The sequence below is a fragment of the Stegodyphus dumicola genome, chromosome 7 (assembly GCF_044657685.1).
Source record: "Stegodyphus dumicola isolate Sdum_Otavi_A_Nest chromosome 7, ASM4465768v1".
Classification (NCBI taxonomy): Eukaryota; Metazoa; Arthropoda; class Arachnida; order Araneae; family Eresidae; genus Stegodyphus; species Stegodyphus dumicola.
In genome coordinates, this window is record NC_140774.1 from 14,626,389 (window position 1) to 14,648,748 (window position 22,360).

Consider the following 22,360-nt stretch of genomic DNA (forward strand, 5'->3'; position numbering starts at 1 on the left):
AACCATTTTGGACCTCCCGCGCCTTCATCCCGATAACGTTAAAATAAATTTACATAATTATGAACAACAATCTAGTGTAATTAAATAAAACTGTTTAATTTGAAACGTTTTTGTATTTTTTTAGATTTTATTTTACCATCTTGCAAACCTTCGTTCTATTCCACGAACAATGCTAAACTATAAAATATCTACAAATTATCTTTCTTTACAATAAAACTTACTTTTATTCAGTTTCTGGGCCCACCAGTTTTCAGTTTCTGTCCGAGCAGTAAGTTTGCTGAATACTGGTAGTTCGGGTTCGAATTTAGAATCCCGCGAACGGCCTGGCTGCATTTCGTGGTTTTCCCGAAGTGTAACGTATATACGGCCATTTTCCCTTGGAAAGTATTCCAAGAAGGCATCTCTTGCCCTTGGCAGATAGACCTAGTGTGATTTGCCATAATCTCAATAAACCAAACCTTTCAGTTTCCCTTTCTGATTAGTTGATTTTTCTCACTAACGTCTGTTAGGAACTAATTCTAGATATATTTTTGATTCATTTTCGAATGCATAAATTCACTTACAAAATCTTCAGTAAATGAATGCATAAATTCACTTATTGAAGACTTACCCAAAAGTAAATAAACATTTCAAGGAAATATATATGTAAAATGTATTTATTTCTTTAATATATAAAACGCAGCAATTATGAAATGATACATAAAGTATTTATTCGCATTCAGTAGATAAAGACTTTCGAAACGATGTATATGCAGTTTGTATATAATGCATTTGTTTTCCAGGCATAGTTGCATTAAAATTCACATAGTATTTGATGTTGTAAGCAAAATATCACAATCTTACAAAAATGGACACTTATTCAATGGCGTTTTTTCAGACTTTGTAGCTTAGCAACTCTGGTATATCGCAAAAGTATTTCAAGCACTCAGGATTGTTGATATTGTTCACTTGAGGAATCTGGTTGGTTGCAACTATCTTTCGAACAACACCTTCCAGTCGCTTGTTATTCACATTGTACTGAAAAGAAAGGCAAAAAACAACTATAATAATCAACGATCTGATGTTAAAAACACATGTGTGGGGAGAAAGCTTACATAACCAGTTACAGAAAAATACTCTGAAGACAGTGATTGAAATTCTATCATTTCTTTGGCACTTTATAAGCCAAAAGACGAGCAAACTACCTTAACAATTCTGGAGTTTTTTAAAGGCATCTTTATATTTATTACATATTTATAAGTAAAGCCGGTGAAGAAATTGGAGTGGAAATGTCATGTATCATGCAATAAATGGAAATGTAGTATTTCTGAATATAATGATAAAAATTACACGAATTCATTGGTACTTTATAAGCCAGAATATCGAAAGAATACTTTAATTTTGGAGTTTTTTAAAAGGCATTTTTATATTTATTACATATTTATAGGTAAGGCTGGTGAAGAAAAATTAATGGAAATGTAAATTATAGGCGTTCGCATATTTTTCAAAGAACAGGAGAAACAACAGCCATATTTATCAAAAAGCACGTGAAAACTATGAAAAATATTAACACTTCAATTTTTTTTTTAATTCTGTAAGCTCTCGTTCCATAAACAAACAGTAATTTATAAAAAGAGGAGGGAACAAATTAATCACATTAGCTCAAAAGTTAATATCAGTTGGAAAGAAAAAGTCAGTAGCATCCCTGAAGCGTCATCATCACTATTTTTTAGAACAAACATATCTTATATACAAAGAATATGTATTGAAGTTCTTTGTTATACATGCAGCTATGTCGTCCTTAGTTCTTAGCACCAAGGCAGTCTCCGGGCGCCATCTATGTTTGGCAGTGAGAACCATTCGTTTGCTTGTCTATACTAGGGGATCTCAACGGAGTCGTAGGGATCAGTGATGATCAAGGTTTCGATTTCGATAGCCGAAAAGGCAAAGGAAATTTATCTACGTAATGAAGATTCCATTAATTATAAAAATTATTCATATTATAAAATTGATAATTAATTGCTTATTGATATAAAGCTAAATCATATTAAATGAACATAATAAATGAATAAAGGAAGATATTCATATGAAATAAACACAAGGAGAATAACACATGAAAATTATTTAATTATTTAATTTATTATAAAAAACAGTAATATTTTTAAATATATTGGTACGGATTTTATGTTTAGTTCGCTATTTTTACTAGAATTATAATTAAAATTGTTTTATATCCCCGTGCAATGCAGCACGAAACTTATTTTAAGAGAAAGCTACGCCGGAAAAGTAAAAATACGGGAGCACGCGCATTTAACAAATGAATAGATATCTCGTAATTTATATTTAAAGTGAATAAATGTAAGTTATCTGCAACCGTAATTCTACTCTTTTGCTTTCCAGAAACCTCGAGAAAATACCAGAACCTTCTCGTTACCGATTAAAAATCTTTAAAAAGCCGGAAAGAAACATCTTAGTTCAGTTATTTACTTGGTTGTAGTTGTTTACTTAGCTGCTGTGATTTTGAGATTAAATTAGCTTTCTCTGCGCTTCGGATTGCGTTCTGTTTACGTTTTAATAGTTTAAAATATAACTACTGTGTGATATTGTGCGAATATTTATGAGGGAAAAAAATCTTACCGTTTTGTTACATTTTTTGTGATAAGAATAAATTTTAGCAACTTTTCATCGGACTTGTGTATTCAATCTATTACGAACCCGCACGCACGCAACAATATAATATTTTTATGCAAAAAATGCAATATAAAAAGTAAAAGGCAGGATTACAAGATAACACAACTAAAAATGTACGACGAACGCAAAACTTTCTCACTTGGTGTATTTAATTACGGCAAAGTACACTAGAGCTATCTGCCTAAGAAAAGGGATGCCTTCGTGGAGGACTTTCTAAGGGAAACTGCCTCGTATACACGTTACACATGGGGAAAACCACGAAAACACCTATGCAGCCAGCCCGTTCGCGGGATTCGAACCTCGGACCGAACTACCACTGTTCAGCGACTTTACCGCTCGGCCGCTGGTGGGCCTCCGAAACTTCCTCAGAAGATATATTGTTACATACTAGCTACTTGCAAAATTTATAAGAAGAATTTAATGCTCTTTTCAAGACACTGAAAATTTGAATGTGCCACTATGGATCATAGAACCACATAACTGCGGTACATCTGATCTTGATATTAAGATTCAAGATGAGTTGATAACATTGAAGAAAGATGTTCAAGCGCAAGTCTTATTCAAAACAGAGGGGTGTGCTAAATCCTAGAATTTAAAGGTTATTCGATAGAAATATCCCAAAATAAAAGTTGTTACCGAAAAACATTATTATGTTTTCTCTTTCCTAACCTAGTCACAGGCTTCAGTCAAGTCAATAGTTTAATCCAGAAAGTAACAAACGGGTTGAATCGTTTTAAAAGATGCGATTTAAGAATTAAGCAATTTTATGCCAAATATTAAAATACATGCATTATTACATCACAAGCAGCCATAACATTCATTAAAATTTGGCTTTTGTGCAATTAGAATTAGTAATTATGTTTCTGAAAAGTTATTTGTATTTCTAAAATTAAAAAAATAAAATTTCAAAAAATAATAAAACAAAACCATTTTTTTCCTAATAAAACATTTGTTTAAACCTTTAATTTTGCTCCTGAACTTAGTCTAACTGACATCTTTATATGTGTAAGTATTTATATTATGATTGCATTGTAGTTTGTATATTACAAAGAAAAATGTAAGGATGTACCATTCTTTTAATTGGGGTCGATGGAAGAAAACGTTTGGGAATACCTGATCTGTAGAGTTAGTTGCTAACCGTGATGTTCGCCGAGAAATTGCACCAATAATGATGCTGCTCTTTCTGCCTGCTCTGTTTCTAATGAGGAAGAACAACAAGCCTGCCTCGTGCTCTGTGTGTGTTTGGTAACTAGAAAATGGCGTTTCTTGATTTATACAGCTTAGTTGTTAAGGGAACGATATTCGCCGGTTAATGGCAAAGACTCCGGAACTGCAAAGAGTTCTTTGGTTCTTTGGCTCCGATCACCAAGGAATACAAAGCTAAACAGATCACTCTAAAACAGTTCTCGTGGGGCAAACAAATCTGAAGCAACGTCTTTTCTGTCCCACGGAAACCTCCTCGTCCCCAATATTAAGAAATGCCAAAGTAATTTAGAAGAAAAATATTTTGTCCTATTTTTATTTCCTTGCAGTCTTTACTTCAGTTTTACTGACATTTAGTTTCACTTACAGGGATGTCTGGAACTTCTAAAATGACTTGCGGCACGCAGTCCTCCCACAGTTCCCTGTTGACGGTGAGGGCGATTTTATCTCTGAGTTCGGGAGTGAATGTGTAACCCGGCTTCAGCTTGACAAAGAGAACAGCTCTACATTCGCCATCATTCCTACTCTGATTGACACATATGTAGTCCATGATCTCTTCCATTCCATGAACTGTAAATAAATAAACACATACAAACAGTAGATTTTAAGAAAGGAAAATAGCCTTTCATGCATTGATTCATTTAATACCTTAAGTGAAAGTAAATTTAAAATAAAATAAAACTTAAAATATTCATATTAATAACAGATAAGCATTTAGTTTTTGTGGCGATAATTCTTAAGCATACTGCAATTTTTAAGAATCTGAAATGGGGTAATTATCAAAACTTTGATATTCAGAAATGTTCGGAAATATAGACGCCTCGCTTTACAATATGGTAAATGCAAAATGAGAGATTTTTATCGAAGAAAAACGTTTTCTCCAATAACCAAGTAAAAAAAAAAAAATTCTGGATTACAGAACTGTATATTAACTGCAATTTTTAGTGTAAGTTAAAATTTCGGAGTTCCGAAGTAAAATCTTATTAGGAATCTCTGAAATCTTACTATTACCTATATGACATTTAGTAAATAAAATAGAGATAAAATAAATATTTTTTGTGCATAAACGTGTATACTTACTGGCAAAATAAACATCTGCAGCTGCAAAGCGATCGCCATTTTGAATTAAAGTATCATCACTAGAAAAAATGAAGCAAAAAACTGAAATTAATGAACAAATGTATTTAAGAATTTTATGAGCTTTGTTTCATTAGTTGCAAATAAAACGCTTTTTCATTTCACTCCAGTAAAGAAGTCAATAAACTAGGTCACAAAATCTTCAATTAAACTATTCTGGATTTGCAGTTTAAATGAACTTTGCTCAAACTTTCAGCTGTAGAAATGATCCTCTGTCGACATGAATGCAATTCAAATCAGTCCCTCGAATTATAAAACTTTCATATTTTGGGGAGGATATTTTTCAATTGGTTCTTAGCAAAATCATTAAACACAGATAATTTTAATTTTCAGCTTGTATTAAATACAACAACACATTCAAACTCTGAAACAAATATAACAAATGTAAAATATGAATATAACAAATGTAATATGAATATTTCTGAATATAAATGATTTATACGAATATGAAATACTGAAAATGAACGAATTTTAAATTGTAGAAAGGAAGAAAATTGAAATTTAATTTTAGGGTGTCTGAAAAACCGTGAAACTATAGTTAAATCATTTTTATAAGAATAGATTAAATGCATTTCAAAATACGAGCATATCACCTGCAATAAATTTACTTTTTATTTTTGTAATTACCTTCTGGCATTCAGAAATTTAAAAATAGTGTAAGCGACACTAGTGTAGAGCTATTCTTCTTTTAATCAAAATAACATACATTTATTAATCCTCCTAATGTCTACCTCGATCTTTGCAATTCCTGACACGCCTATGAACAAGAACGCATTTTTAAAATTATTATTCCAAAATGTCCCTAATATGATCTGCCCTGATACGTTTCTTCTCAATATACCCTATTGTTTTGAGAAACTGTTTCGGATTTGATTTCTTATAGAAGTGCATGATTTATCCAACGTCTAATATTTCTATATATATTATACATTTCAATATAATTGTCTAATATCCAACGTATCATAATATCGTACATAGATTATCTTAGTCGTAACAGCTCATAACAGATGAATGAGTCCACAGAAGAAACGTCAAAATAAATTATACAAGAGAATTTTGTCTGAACTCTTGTGAATTACTTATTTTTGAGAAGCATAAGACAGGTTGTTTAACGTTCGGATATATATGTGTGTAATAATAAAATTCCATAGTCAAGAATACACTTAAAATTCTAACTGTATGTTCTTTTCATTTTTAATGGCGATGTTCTCTTATTTGAAAGTACGTGGAATTAAATCCACAGCCCCGTAGTCAAGTTGTTTTTCCCGCCTTTTCTACACGTACAGTTATAGAATGTTCTGGAAATATTTAAAGCGAACTGGATTGGCTGACGAGGCTGACGTCATTTCTTGGAAGCTCCGCCTTTTCAGAGGCTATAAAAGGACTCGCAAAAGAATATCGGGGCTATTTCTTAAATGTCACGATGCAGTAAACTTTATACAAAAAGTTATTAGTAATTCTTTTTATTTACTCCGGATATCTGATTTTGTAACTGCTATTTCTCCTGAATAATAATAAATGGCTCCTGTTTTTTTAAACTTATCGTCTGATAATTTAAGCTACGACTAAATGCTTTTTTCCTTTCTTAAATTCTTAATCATTGCGACACGACAATTAGCCAGAAATTAATTAATTTCCATTCACTAGTATTTTCAAAAAAATCTTAACAGACGGTCTCTCTCAGATAAGAACTCCACAAAATACATCCCTCAAGAATTCCAAGTCCCACCCACTACCATAAATTACTTCACCCAAGTCTTACCGACTGATATTATTCAAAGCCCCTACTGCCGCTAAGAATTTTCGGACACCCTACACTTCTGAGTCAGACACGAAGAAAACACTTTGCCAACTCCCCCACTAGAAAGAATGTAAGTTACTTAATACCTTTTCTGGCCTTTATATCTTCATGTACATTCACTGATCTTATTTATATTATTGTCTATATTATTTTTATATTATTCTTATATTGTCTTTGTTTTGTTTTTACAAAGTTTGCATTATTTATCTTTTTTTATAATCTTCTATGTTTATTTCAACTTTACTTTGAATTCGATTTCATAATGACAATTTCCAATGTTTAATTTCTACAAATAATATAGTACTCAAATGCATAAACATGAAAATGTCGGGGACGATTACTCGAGTTAAATAGAATTTCTCTACAGTAATTGATTTTTACTCCAAATTGAATTGACTAAAATGCTTCATAAGAATAAGTTCTTTGAATATCAGCATTGGTTCATAATTCCTTCTATTCGCGGAAATATTTGGCCTGACTAGAATTGCCGGTTTGGCTTTAACTTATAACTCGAGTAAAGACGAAACACTTTCGTATTTACGTATTTTTATCAATTATTGTTCATTGAACGGGAGTTGGTTTGTTCCCCTTGAAAAGTCAACTAATTTCCGATCAATGACAATGATTACATGTTTTAATTTTTCCTTTTACAATTGAAATTTTATTCTTTGTGATGATTTAACTCCAGTCTCCGTTAAAACATTATTAACATTTTGCTTTCAAATTACTTCAAAACATCTTTCAAAATATAACTTACCAGTATGGATTCACACTTTTAAAATAATTCTACTTTAATTAAACTTAGGAGATAATATAATCAATTAATCAATAGTGTTTAGGAAATATATATATATATTTATACATTGCAATCAGAGTACATTTCATCCGCTTCCTACAGTATTCTGACCGATGAGACTTGGATGCCTTTGGTTAAAGGTCAGATTACCGGAACAATAATATCTGTCTTTTTTTTCGTTTCTACTATCTCGTGATTTCAGCGTTTATTTTTCTGTTTCTGAACTTATTGAATTTTTCTCCTTTTGTTCCATTTGTTATTACAACAAGAGATCTACCACGTGGTAATTACGTCTCTATTTCTAGAGAATCTAATTTTATTATAATGTTAAATGATATCTGAAAAGATAATAATGTTCAAGAAGACGCCTTTTAAAGTGATGCTATAGCACGTCTTTGAGCATCACAAGAAATGTATTGCAAAATGTCTTTTGAGATCCTTTCTCAGACTGCACAATGAGTTTTTATTTTGTAAAACTTAAGCACTTTTAAAATCCATTCAATCAATGCTTATCCCTACATTCTGAAAGAAAAGGGGGTTATTTTTACATATCTCGGTTTGAAGGTACAATTATTTCAGTGTAAAGAAATAAAAAATAAATAGAAAATCAGCATTTTAATACATGAAAAATAAACGTTTAGGTAAAGCTTTACTTTCACATAAAAATTAAGACAGATTGCAATGATTATTAGAAGCATATCAGGTACCTTCTTCCAAGTACAATAAGACCCCTTGTTTCCGGATTGATCCAGCCTTCATCGTGTTGACACCAGGCACCTGAAAGAAACATAGTCTACTAAGAGAAAGGACTTGATTATGTCAATATCACGTGGTGTGGGAGAATCCCAGCATCCATCTTACTTTAGGTAAACTGGGACTGATCAGGGTCTGTAACTATACAAGGAAATGTTTAAGCTCTAAACACACTTTGGAAAACAGCATTTATGAGAAGGATTGATGATTTGCTTACGTTATTATACTATACTATCAATCTATGAATTTTTGCCCCTCCACCAGCCGAATAGTTAACCACGTTCGAACCCAGACGAATGGGCTTGATGCATAGTTGGTTTCTGTGGTTTGTTCCCATGTGTAACGTGAAATGTGAGCCACTTCTTCTTTGACAGTCTTACCTGTCCTCTCAGACAGGTAGCCTTCGTGTACTTTGCGATATTCAAAGAACCTAAAATAACTATCTATTACGTTTGACTTATATGGGAAACCAGAGCTGCCAGGAAACAAGAAGTATAATCCATTTAGTGACAGTTAAAAATTTTGCTATATATTTTATAATTTTACGTCGTAATACAGACGAAAGCATACAGTTAGAAAATTTTGCAAATAAATTATTTTATAAAAAGATTAGTCAAACTAATGTCAAATATTTTGATGGGAAGTCGAAGAAGGAGGTCTTTTTTTATTTGGTTGCATAATCACGAATTACTATTTATTTAATTAGATATTTAAGAGATACCAGTTATAGATGCCGCAAACATAAAATATTAAGTAAATATCAGCTCAAGCTTTCAGATTATCTGACAAATAAATTATAAAATTAGTGGCAATCTTCTTGATGGTTAAAATTCTTTAGTGGCGTTTAAAATAGCAACAATATTTCTAACTTCTTTATAAAATTGGAAAATGCATAAAGACCCTTAAATACGAATCTGTGTAGTGTCGCATGTTTTCGTACTGTCTTTTATAGTGCAATATTTTCGAACTTTACAATCTTTCAATTTTTTTGCGTATTACACCAATATATTCAGTTCCCCATCTTTGAAAACACTTCAGTGCTTGCTGTTTTGTAGAAAACATGTTCCAAATTTAATCATGCGTTCAAAGTGAAATAGAGAAATTGTAGTTAATTTTATACCTTTCTTTTCAGAAGCTAAACTGGCAACACACTACAACGCACTATTCTACGAGTGTGTTGTTGCATCGCGCTTATCCATTTCTGGGGCTAAATCACACTATTTGGCGACAGTTTTAGTAGCATTACTTCTTAGCAGAACCCTCTCAACTGAGATGCCGCATTTTATACTCAGTTGTAAATGAGAATTTACCTGAACATTTTGAAAGATAAGTTTCCTTCATGATGGTGTGATCGACGTCCTTCCATAAGTAAATAGGAAAACTTGGACATGGAGCTGCAAATATTATTTCACCCTTCTCACCAATTAAAGATCGACCTGAAAAGAAAAAGTTTGAAATTTCATTTCAGAACTCAAACCAAGATTAACATTTTGCATAGAAATAATTTAAATCTTCTACTCGATATTTTAAAGAAATAATGCAAATGCACAAATCTTCTTATTACTGGATTATTGGATTTAAAACTTGATCCCCTCTCACAAGACTTCAGGCATCACCTCCATAATGAGTACTCGATACCTAAATGAATTCTACATCTATTCGAACTTTTGTGTTTGCAGTGATTCTCTTTGGATAATTTTCTAGAATCACAATACCACTCCTTGTGCTGCAACAACGAAGTATTTTCCCAGAGTTAACTCTACATAACTGCTTTCTTAGCCTCTTACATCACCCGAATAGCATTCTGCGACTAACTCCTTTACTTGAAGTCGCTCTTCTTGGATAATTTTCCTTATAGAAAATGGCATATACTTCTGGATATGACACTTCTCACCCTGCAAAAACAAAATAAACCTTACTTAGGGTCATTTGTACCTAATTGCTTTCTTGTCCGTTTACATCATCTGAATGACATTCTACGACTTGTCGAACTTCTGTACTTGTAGTGTCTCATCGTGGATAATTTTCTAGAAGTATAATGACATTCGTATGCTGCAACAGCAAAGTAAGCCTTCCTTAGAGTTTATTGTACGTAACTGCTTTTTTGGCTGTTTACATTATCGGATTTATTTTCCATTGAAAATGTGTGGGATCCAGTCAAAGAAAGTGTGATGCTTTCTAGGAAGTCTTGAAGAAATTAATAAACGGTGCAGAGTGGATGGTTATTCCGTGAGGCACAATTATAACGTTCTTTAACTTTACCATGGTGTGAAGAGCAGTCGATACAAGCGACAGATGAACAAGCAAAATAGTAACTGTATCGGGGTAGAACGTTCATAGTTTTGAAATGCTAAACATTTGTTTCAGTAAACAAATAAATTAATAAGCAAATCTTTAAGCAAATTTCCAAACGGAAAAAAAGTATTTGAACAACCAATGAAAAAGTTTGAAACTTCACTTCAAATACTGAAAATGAAAGAAAAACATTTGCAATTCGTATTAGAATCTCCTATTAATCTTATCAGTTTCAACTCCCTTTTTTATTATAAATTCATTTTTTAAATGTGTGAAAAGCAGAATGAATAGACTTTATTAATGCGCGATAGGATTGTAAACTTAAGTAATAATCGCCCTACATATTGTGAAATAGCAAATATTTTAAAATTAAATTTATCAGCTGTTTATTATGTGATATGAAAATATAAATTCACTGGAAGTATCGAAGATAGAAAGAGGACGGAGCGACCAAAAGTTCTTACATAAAGATAAAGCAGAATAATTGAAAAGCCAGTACATAGTGTATAAACACTCTTATTATAAATACAAAATTAACTAATGACCTTGCATCTTGTTCGGGTGTTTGTGTTTTACCTCGAACAGTAAGACATTAACTACATAAATTCGAATATAAAGACAGGAGTGAAAACATATAATTTAAACTAAGCATAAGAAGATGCTTCATTTGCAAAAGAATATATAAATAAGCCTTCAAAATTTTGGAAAAAGGACATCTCACCAATTAATGTAAATTTTGCTCGTTGGGATCCAATGGTAATAAAGCTGTTTGGATAAAAATAAAACGATTCTAAGCCATAAAAAATTTACGTCCAGCTGGGGTAAAGCATGGTGGTGGAAGCGTTATGGTATGGGTAGTATTGTAAGGATCTTAAGTTTTACTAACGTTTATTTTATTTTAAATCTTTACTATCACTTCTTATTTTCTACTTCCGGCCAGAATTAAAAGCTTTAACTTATTTATGCAAATTTGTTGGCGAACGCCAAGTACTTAAGTTGTGGATTTTTGCCAAGCGAGAGAGAGGAAGGAGTTAGTCGAAGCAGGCCGCTTGCCTTAGAAGTTTCTCTCGGTTGCTGGTTGCCTTCCAGGCCAGAGATTTAATCCTCGTGATAATTTTAAACGTATTGTAGTGTTAACAGTTCTCTGTACTACATACAGCTTCCCTGTTAATATAAGGCCAATCTTCCACGTTTATTATTCCAAATTTAAGTTAGAGTTTAGTTATATTTTTTATATTCTTACGTTCAGAGCACAAGTAGTTGATCTCTGTATTCCGAAGTACGGAAATTATTGTAAAGAGTGAAAAATAAAGGGTTTCGTATACTTTTCCTGTGTATCTTGTCTACTTCCCACATTTATTGGACATAGCTTTAGTAAGCTCACTGTTCCTAGTCAGGTTCTGGAATGTTCCCCAAGCAAGTAAGGAGAAACGCTGAACCTGATAGTATAAGCTGGAATTGAACTGGTAATTAGACTATGAGTGAGGAAATTTTGCATGCGAGAAAATACATAGAGATATTGTGAGATCATTTACTTCAAAGCTTGTCGAAATTGGGTATTAAAGATGACTTTTGGTTCGAACAAGGCAATGACCTTAAATTTACAGCTACAGTTACAGAATAATTTCTTTTATATAAAGTTCCCCAAAGACTGAAGTCAGTTTCTTCATTCTGAAGTTCGACTTTTCTACACCATTACAATCTGTGCGACGCTGTTTGTTTGTTTGTGGCGTTATCACCTTCGGAACGGCGAGGAGTTGAGTTTCGAGAGAGATACCCTCAGATTCCAAAAATTCGTGGGGAGCCATTTCGAGCATTCTCATCTTCGTATGACTTTAATTAGAGGAGATATTAATCAAAAAGTCTCAAAACGCTAACCTTCGCCCTCATTTTCTAAGTGGCAACAATCTTGCACACTGGAGATAAATCTATTTTATTTTGAAATGTGTTGCCACTGGTCGCTTTCAGATCGTAGAGTTTCTTAAAAGAAATTTCGAAGTTTTACAAAATATGAAATAAAAATAGCATTGCCAAACTTTAAATATATTATTATAATATAAAATTCATATTCTGACGTTGAAGAAAGCACGTGATTGCATGCGACGGCATTGTATGTCGAAAAGGTTTCCTCAGTGTCAGCATTTTAAATAAATAGGTGCTGTTGGCAACTTTTTTGTTTCAGTTAGGATAACTGACAAGGTATCTTCTTGCCACGTTAATTCTTTTATTGATATTGAGGAAAAGTTGCTATATTGCATTAAATTTCAATCACGACGTCATAAGTATAAGTATTAACCTGGTGTGTCAAAGTTTTTGTTTCCTGGGTTTGGCAAAAAAAATTACTTACGATTATTTTTTGCTTGGAAAGAATGAACTGATTTCATTCATATTGAAATATTTTTATACCTTTTCCTTTCAAGTGCACTTACGCATTTGGCTCTGGCCGCAGCCTCGCTAGTTTATCCTAAATTATGTTTTCATTATTTTTAAATATTCGTGTTATGTCACCAATATCATCTGACAGTTTCTTAACCAAAACTGCTAAATAATACTTGCCATTTTCGTCGACAACACGAATATCCATTCCAAGGGCAGGCACTTGGGCTTCGCCGGCATACAGTGGCAAATTCATGTCAACACCGCTGAAACAACCGAATGTCTCAGTGGCTCCTGAAATAAAATTTGCAAAGCATACATACGTGCCTTATTTTACCTGAGCATTCATTACATGAACACAAGCAAGTGCGTGCCACATATGATTTCATTTATGTTAATCATGTGCATGTTCTCTCTATCCTGTCTATATACAATTGCATAATGTAAATCAATATTTGGTAGTTTTATTTAATTCATGTTAAAAAAATACCAGTTTAAGCAAACCTAACTACCATTCTAGTTCTTAAAAGTGATTATATTTAAAATTAAGCAAAAACGCAGTCTAAGATTGGCGTAGCATTTGAACAGAGCCTTCAGGTTTTTTTTTTTTTCAAACCCCACGTCAATCTAAGACTGCTCCCTCCCTTAGTTTTTTAATTTTATATATATGTGATTTTCTTCCAACTGGATAGTTCTATCTTTGTTTCAGTGAAGAGATGAGGGATGGCCAAACCGTGGCTCACTGCAAGTGTGTCACTTCAGTCAGCTCTGAAACAGAGTTTTTGCAAGAGCGTTTTTGTGAGTTTGTCCTTTTTTAATTTCGTGTGATACGATGCAAATGTGATCTATTTGCTCTTTTTTAAAATGTTTTAGAGTTTCCTACTTTTCTACATTTTTAAAGTTCCTTTTATATATATCCTTTGTCAGAAAAGTTCAAGGACAATTTTTTTTTACTTCTGTGTTTGCAATACTAAAAAGGAACAAATGTTGTTTTTATGTTACCCGGATTTTGTTATTAATTGATATGACTTGGCCAAGATTCCGCGTAAACTCACTAGGTGGCAAAGCTGTGCTTAGCAAAACACTGCTCAGGTTGGTTGTCACATTTGTTAAAGTGATACGAGGAATGTATCGAGGAATTCTCTCAGGATATAGCTGAGCAGTTGGAAGATCTTATCCATTCTTGTACTTTCTTTTCTCCAGCTTTGAATGAATCAAGGGACATAACTGATATTGCACAGATAAGCATTTTTATAAGAGGAATTGATGACAATTTTAATGTCTTTGAAGAACATGCCAGTCTGGAGTTATTGCATGGTAAAACAAGAGGATCAGAAATATTTGAAAAAGTAAATTCGTGCCTCGATAATCTAAAATTAAATTATAACAAAGTCATTAGTGTGTCTACTGACTGAGAGCCACTAATAATAGGTACAGTCAATGGCATTGTAACCTTGCTTGAAAATTTTTAAAATCATCCTATACTGAAATGGCATTGCATTATGCACCAAGAAGTAGTGTATGGCTAAACCTCAAATATACAACATGTTAATGCGTTACCGGTTTTGTAATTAGTGAACAAAACATAACACGAATATTAAACAGATGAAAATTCAGATAATACTCTGATTTGTTAGATTTGGAATATGATGACTCCAACTTTCATAGTGAAGTTCGCTGGCTTGCCTTGGATCAATAAAATGAGTACCAACTTCGCTGGGGGTCTTGCAACAAGCTGACCACTTCTTCAGGGCATATGCTTATGCACCCCGAGGTCCAGGATCAAGAAAGTAGATTTCAGGGCACTGTAGGCCTTGGCCCATTAGGGCTGTTTGCGCCACTGCGTTTAGTTTAGTTTTAATGTTTAATTCTTTAGAATAAAATGTACTACCTGATGAAAGATCCCTACGATTTGATAACATATAGCTATTTAAGTTGGTATTTTTAACTGATATTACTAGTCATCTCAGTGATTTAAATATAGAACTACAAGGCAAGAGCAACAATAAATAGCGTCAAATAAATGAAATTAAAGCTGTTAGTTCATCTCTTAGTTAGAAAATGAAGATTTGAGTCCACTTCTATACTTAAAAGAGCACAGTCTACGCGTTGAGAAAAAGAGTAATTTGATGAATTATATTTAAAAAAATGGAGATATTACAAGGGACATTTGAAAATCGTTTTCATGATTTTGCTAAAGACGAAAACTGCCTTCTCGCCTTTATGAACCCATTTTCATTTTTTGAACAAAACGTGATGCTGATGACTAGTTAACATACAAATGCAACTGATTGATTTAGAAGCAAATTAATTCTTTAAAGTGAAAGAATAACTGATTCAAATTTGAGAAATCTCTACTGCTCTCAAAAACAAATTTAACACCATTTAAAGAGCAGCGAAATCCAAACAGGCTGAAAAGTTTCATTACTGATAAGTAATGTTTACTTACTGTAATATATTTTTTTTATGTATAATAATTAAATCCTTCAAAAAGTTAATTATGTCCATAACATACAGATTTCTATATAAGCTATCTATAGCCATAAGCGTAATATGGCATAAAAAGTGCTCGAGTTACAGGAACTCCCATCTGCTTCGTCTGTCAAAACATTGAAGCAGCATGGTATGCAAAAGAGTGGTCACATTCTGGTATAAATAGAGGAATAAAAGTATTTTTCAATAAAATTAAGGAACACTAGTATTAAGAAAAAAATTTAAAATATTTTATTCATGTATGGGAAACTTTATTGTAGATCAAACAAAAGTATGTTTCCATAACAAAAAGAGGAATAATTATTTTAAGTAAACTTTAATGTATTGGAAACATTTAAGATGGGCATTAAAGGTAAATTACTTCAATGAAAGACATAACTGTATTGCTATAAATAATGTATTACTGTTCTAGTTTATGCTGTTAGCTTTAAAAGCCACTTCTTTGATACACGATGTAGATAAATATTTCCCAAGCAAAACACATTTTTATGACTGAGCATTACTTCGCCTTGCAATCTTACGAAAACGTTGTTCAAGCCATTGAAGAAACCTTGTGAAATGTTCGTGAAACTTACAAGGCAGAGTTTTCTCCTGCTAGACTGATTTCTAAAGAAACTAGAAGCTGTTGCTTTACAGAAACGAATGGCGTCTCTTTATCTTCTGAATTCGAAAAAAATAGACGCTATTATTAGTAAAATACTGCAATCACTAACAAATAATGTAGGAAACTTGCAAACAAATATATGCGTTGGAGTACAACGGTGAATCATAAAAAATTCCTTATACTGGGGAAAAATTGTCTCCATCTTGCGCCAAGCAATCGATTTTTAAAGGTAATTGCAACTGGAATTTCAAGTGATATGCATTTATAATAGTACAGGTGTGTGCCATGTATTAAAGTAATTTTTTATTAATATCCATCTGGGAAGTTCTCCAACATTATGCATATTATGCATATACATACATACACACACACACACATATATATATATATATATATATATATACAAACAAGTAAATACGTAAAAAAGCAAATTTAAAATTAAAAAAATTTAAAAAATGTGCAAAACATATAAAAGATTTAATTTTCGAACTAATCTACAATATCATTTAAATTCAGATAGCATAAGTAAATCAAGTGCAAAATCAAACCATGAAAATTAATTCACCAATTTAGCAAATTAAAATTAATCTAATTTTTTTTTAAATGCATAAATGAATGACTGTTGAGCAGACAGGAGACAGACTTATCAAGGGGAAGTTGCCTCCAAACCTAACTCTTCAATCATTCAATTCGTGTTTCGTCATTAATTAAATTTGTATTTATTAAATTTTTTCTTTTGAAACAATATATATATATATATATATGTATATGTATATATAGTTAACTGTATTTTATCATCAATTAGTTTATTTCTTTCTTTAAATTTGCTTTTTATTTATTTTTTTTCTATTTTTATTCCATTTTGTTATTTTTAGTTTTAAGTATTACTCTGTATGACTGTTTGTTGAATTTTAAATTTTATTGTTTTCGATAGTCTGTCCACGCGTCTGGGAATTATCTCACGATCCGAAATACAACATTAAATTCGAATTTGTTAAAGTGTGAAATTAAACTGGATATTTTTCGGATTTGCGAGGTCAAGAAACGCGCTTTTCATTATTTGTGACGGATGTATGGATAGATTTCAATTCCCGTTGATAAGTCGGAATCTTTCTATGGAATCCGTAATAATTCTTGTGTTTTAGTTTTGCATTTTAATTGACATAACTGTATCTTTATTTATTCCAATTAATTATTCGTTCCACAACAGTGCACATTAACTCTTTAAAATGCTTTCTTAATTGCCAGTTTTTACCACAATAGTACACTTTTGCATTCTAAATTTCAATAGAATTTACTAGAAAATAATTTTCTTTCAGTTTCTGTAGTTTACAAAATTAATTTAATTTGATTTACCGTATAAAATAGCGGCAAATATATGCTTTCCAACCTTGTTTTGGATGAAAGTGATGTTTTGAACTTTGACAGGGCTTCCACCTATGAGCACCACCTGCAGGCTTTCTAAATTAGAATTTGGACCTAAAATATAACAATAATAAATAAAACTCCTAATACTGCAAATATGTCAGGTATTTGATATATTTATAAAAATACCGACATGAATGTTTAATTTATTGATACGTAATGAGATTTTTTAACTATTGCAATGAAGTTTAACTAATAAAAGATTTAAGAAAATAATTTTTCGAATATTCATGTCTACCAGAGATCAAGAGACAAAAACCACTGAATATTGGCAGTTTCAGCTACATTCAGATCTCGGGAAATGGGAGCTTTGGGTTTAAGTCCCCGTGTAACTTGTTTGTTTACAGACAAAGTGGCATCATAGTATAGTGGAAAAGCAATATCTCTGGTTATGGGAAACAAAATCTCCGGAAATAGTTCACAGAGGCGATGCCGGCATAAATTTAATAAACCTCCACCAATGGAACAATCAATCAAAAGATGGTTAAAACTGTTTTGAGGGAGCGGACATATCTTCTATGAACGAAGTGCAGGTAGGTTTCATCAGTGATTGAACATGTTTTCGCCACTTGAGATGTGTTTTTGAGCTGTCCCGGTAAATCCATTCGCGGTGCCAGCCATCAAACAGGAATACCCAGAGCTAGTGTTTATAAAATTATTCTTGAATGGTTGAAAGTTACTGCGTAGGAATTGCAGATTGGTCAACGAACCAAACTTAATGATCTAGTCGTTTGTAAGTAATTTTTTTGTGAACGTTCTGGACTGTATAAGTAATCATGATCACTTTCTTCGTAATCAGTGACGAATCAAAATTTCATGTTTCAGGAGAGGTTAATCGATTTAATTGCAGGATTTCGGGATCAGAAAACCTGCACTGTGTAAGTACAGTGAGACAGACCTCAAATTAACGTTTGATGTGTATTAATTCGTAACAAAGTGATTGGTCCCTTCTTTTACTTTTACTTTCCTTTCGACGTTTACTTTGATACGTTGAGATTGTCTCCTGTACCGCAATTAGAAGGGTGTCCGCCGAAAACAAAAACATTCTGGCAAATTCTTCTCCATCGCGGAGGAAAATGTCGCGAAAAGGACATTGCAAGGCGAAGGGTTGTCGTACGGAACATCGCGGGAGAACGCAAGGCATGGAGAAAACATAGGAGTTCTGAAACATCGGGGTACAAAACATCTTCATCGAAAATAAAGCGGTTCAAAAACTTCGCATAAGGCGTTAAAATTTGTAAATGCATATTGGCTTAATGATTTGTGAGCGTGTGAGCGCAAAAAGGAATAAGGAGTATTTTTACTTTTATATTTTTTTAATTAACTAAAACTTGTTGCTGAAAAAATAAGAAGGAATTTAAAAAATTGAAAATGAGTGAAAAACCAATCCTAGGTACAGTAGTTAATAGACTTTTCAACTTATATAGGTAAAAAATAAAGCTCATTAATTAATTAAATAATGTCTTTTGTACAGTTTTACTGGTAGGTTTTTCATGCAAAACATAGTGTAAAAGAGGATAGGAAAAGATAGATGAATAACTGCATCATAGGCTTACCGCTATTAAAACTGTTTGTGATAAAAGTTTAGTTCTTAATGTTTCAGTAAGAATTTATTAGTTAATTGGAAAATTAGAAAAACTATTCTTCATTCCTTCTTGCGCTCACAAATCATAATGCAGATAAGTATTTACAACTTTTAAAGCCTGAAATATGTCTGCGATATTATCGTCATGCGATGATTTGTAGGTGCTTTATTTTTACTATGATATTTTCAACTACGATGATTTTAAAGAGAAGTTTTTGAACAACTTTATTTTCTACGATTATGTTTTGTACTACCACGTTTAAGAATTGTGATGTTTTCTCCTTGCTTTGTTTTCTTCCACGATATTTTGTTGATCACATTTTTGCCTTGCGTTGTTTTCTCCGCGACATTTCCGTCCGCGATGTTTTCGCTTGTAACTATTAGAAGAAATGCAGCCAAATTCTACCAGAAACTAATGTTCAAATTCTTTGAAATTCTGAATAAGAATCAGTCAGTATTTTTTCCCCATCTTTTACCCTGCATTATTTAAACGTATCTGCATCCGCTGTATAAATTATGGATACCCTATACATATATTTTATAATTTATAAGCTAGTATGTTGAATTTGGAAGCATGTTTACTTGTACATTCAATACTTGATGCTTTTCATTTTTCTGATAGCAAAATATCAATCCGTTCTGCCTCCATTTGATCTTATGCAAACTTTTTTCTTCTAAATGTAAATTTCAATCCGCAACTAAAGTTGAAACATCAGTTACAATGAAGATGGAATGCATATTATGCTGAAGTGTATTACGCTATATGACTGAAAGTTTACTATTAATGACCAAGTTAATTTTAAAAATTTTAAAGGAATTAAAGAAAAATTGAAAAATCTGAAAGGTTTCAGATTTTAAATTAACGTTTTTTTAACGTTTTGTGTTTTACTTTTATTAACTATCATGTTCTACGTACGCAAACCATAAAACTTAGTTCAACAAAAATATCGCAAAATAATTTGAAAATGAGTATATCTTTAGAATTTCCGATACAGAGTTTCGCGCGCTTGAGATAAAAATGTTTTTTTTTTTTTTCGTACAGTGTTGCCATTGCTCGCTTTGAAATCGTTTAATTTGTTAGTCAATAATTCGTTGAAGTATTACAAAATATGAAATCCATAATAAAACTAATTTCAAATGCAAATTAGGGCTTCCACATGCTCTAGGTACCGTTGTTTTATCACAATGCGAGAAACATACATAGATTCATTCTTCATTATTTAATTTCTTTAAGTGTAATGCTAGGCGATAATATTTAGTGGCAACAATTTAAAAAGTGATTCGGCATTTATAGTTTATAAGGTATTTCTCCCGCATTCATAGCGTGCCTTCGTGGTGCAGTGGTTCTGCACGCTGGGCCGGTATTCAAGAGGTACGTGTTTCGATTCCCGGGGAAGGCATCAGTTGCTTCCAAAAAATTCCTAATGTCTCCCAAAAGACATTAGGAAATTTTTTAAGTTTTCAGTGCAAAATGCCAAAAGGAAATTAATAGCCGTTCAGGGCAAATTGCGCCTTTGAACTAATAATTATTTCTTTTAGCTGGAATATTTAAAAAAGAAATAAGAAATCAAATTCAGCAAATCCGAATTCATAGACAATGGTAAAATTAAAATTGAATTTATTTGAAATATTCTCTTAAAATCAACTTCAAGAGAAATTTACTAGAGGAGAGGGAAAGCTCTACAAACATATTTGCTTTAGGTGCAAATTAGATGATAATTTGTAGGTAAATTTTTTTCACAGGAATCCTGAGACCACGATATTAAAATTTGCTATAAATTACCGTTTTCTAATATTCTCTAATATTTCTGCCTTTTAATTAAAACTTTGTTCCATATGAGTTCGGAACGTGCTCTTAGCTTTTCAGTATAAACGAGTATGATTTTTAAACCTACCATTCATTTGCAACTTCAGACAGAATAGAGACCCGTTATTTCTACCTATATTGTATCTGGCTCGTATTTTGTTGTCTTTTTGCTTTAACATTCAGCATTGTTTTCTTCGCACTTTCGCCATACACAATACAACAGTAATATATTTTAAAAGTAACGTAAGTTTAGAATTCCGATGCAGTGTTAAGCGTTGGCAGAACAACGTTTTTATTTTTTTCAGACTTTTTAGTTCATTATATTAGCGTTCAGTTTTCTTAGTAAGATAGCTTACAAAACTCTTTTCTAGTCTTTTTAATGTTTTGTGCATTCACTTTATTTACTTAATACCACGTTCTTCACCCTTACGCCTCATAAAATTAAATTCAACAAGATCATAAAATATTTAAAAACACCATATTTTTACGATTTCCGATAGAAATCTGGCATGCTGGAGATAAAAATGTTTTACTCTGCACAGTGTTCTCTGCACAGTTTTCATATTTTCGAGTTTGCTAATCAAAATTTCAATTTGTTTGCTAATTAAAATTTTACAAAATATGAAATAAATAACGAAAAATATATTATGTGGTTCTATGAATATATTGAGTATTTTTAATTAGATAGTTCAAAGTAAATGCATTTTACTAATTAAATCAATCCAATTCAAAAATAAGAAACGTATATTCTTAAGAACTTCATCTGTTGCTTTCAGATAGCTTATTCTATTAATCCACAACAAACAGATTCAGTTTGAAAGATAAATTACATTTTGCCGAATGACAACAGATTCGAATGAAACGTGAAAAGACGCATTTTTGTAGTGATTCGACGCAAATCCCATTTAAAGACTAATATCCCTCGTAGTTAGGTAATAATATTAATAAATTTTAAAAATCTGAAAGGAGTCAGATTTTAAAGATTGCCCTAAAGGATATATTAAAGTTTAAGTTCTCACTCAGCTAGCAGTCCACCAGTCTGTTGTTACACTCACTCCTGCTATCCCATTCTTTTTAGCTCTATTATTAACCACCGTTTTCTTCGCATTTACGCCATATACAATTGAAAAGTGGAAGTACAAATATCTTAAAAGTAACGCTGCAGCATATGTTTAAAATTAACGATGCAGTGTTAAGTATTGGCATACAATTTTCTATTTTTTCAGTCGTTTTCAAGTTCATCAGATGAATTTCAGTTTTGTTAGTAAGATAATTGGCAAAAGTTGTTTTTATTATTAACGTTTTGTGTGTGACCTTTATTTATTACATATGATGTTCTTCACACTTACGCCGCATAAAATTCAGTGCAACTGCAAAATCACACAATATTTAAAAACAACACATATTTAGAATTT

General features: G+C 32.0%; 1 protein-coding gene across 2 annotated transcripts in view; it reads right to left on the reverse strand.

Annotated features, from left to right (window-relative positions):
* Nucleotides 1-640: 640 nt before the first annotated feature.
* The window catches only part of LOC118183308 (acetoacetyl-CoA synthetase-like), a 64,817-nt gene continuing 43,097 nt past the window's right edge, over nt 641-22,360 (reverse strand). The window contains exons 12-18 of one of the 2 annotated variants that reach the window (XM_035352799.2): nt 17,485-17,607; nt 13,212-13,325; nt 9,671-9,796; nt 8,315-8,384; nt 4,954-5,012; nt 4,241-4,443; nt 641-1,017 (exon numbers count right to left, since the gene is read on the reverse strand). In XM_035352799.2, the coding sequence (XP_035208690.2) occupies nt 874-1,017; nt 4,241-4,443; nt 4,954-5,012; nt 8,315-8,384; nt 9,671-9,796; nt 13,212-13,325; nt 17,485-17,607 (839 nt within the window). In that variant the 3' untranslated portion in view covers nt 641-873. The remainder of the gene's footprint in view (nt 1,018-4,240; nt 4,444-4,953; nt 5,013-8,314; nt 8,385-9,670; nt 9,797-13,211; nt 13,326-17,484; nt 17,608-22,360) is intronic. The other variant, XM_035352800.2, reaches the window with a different exon arrangement.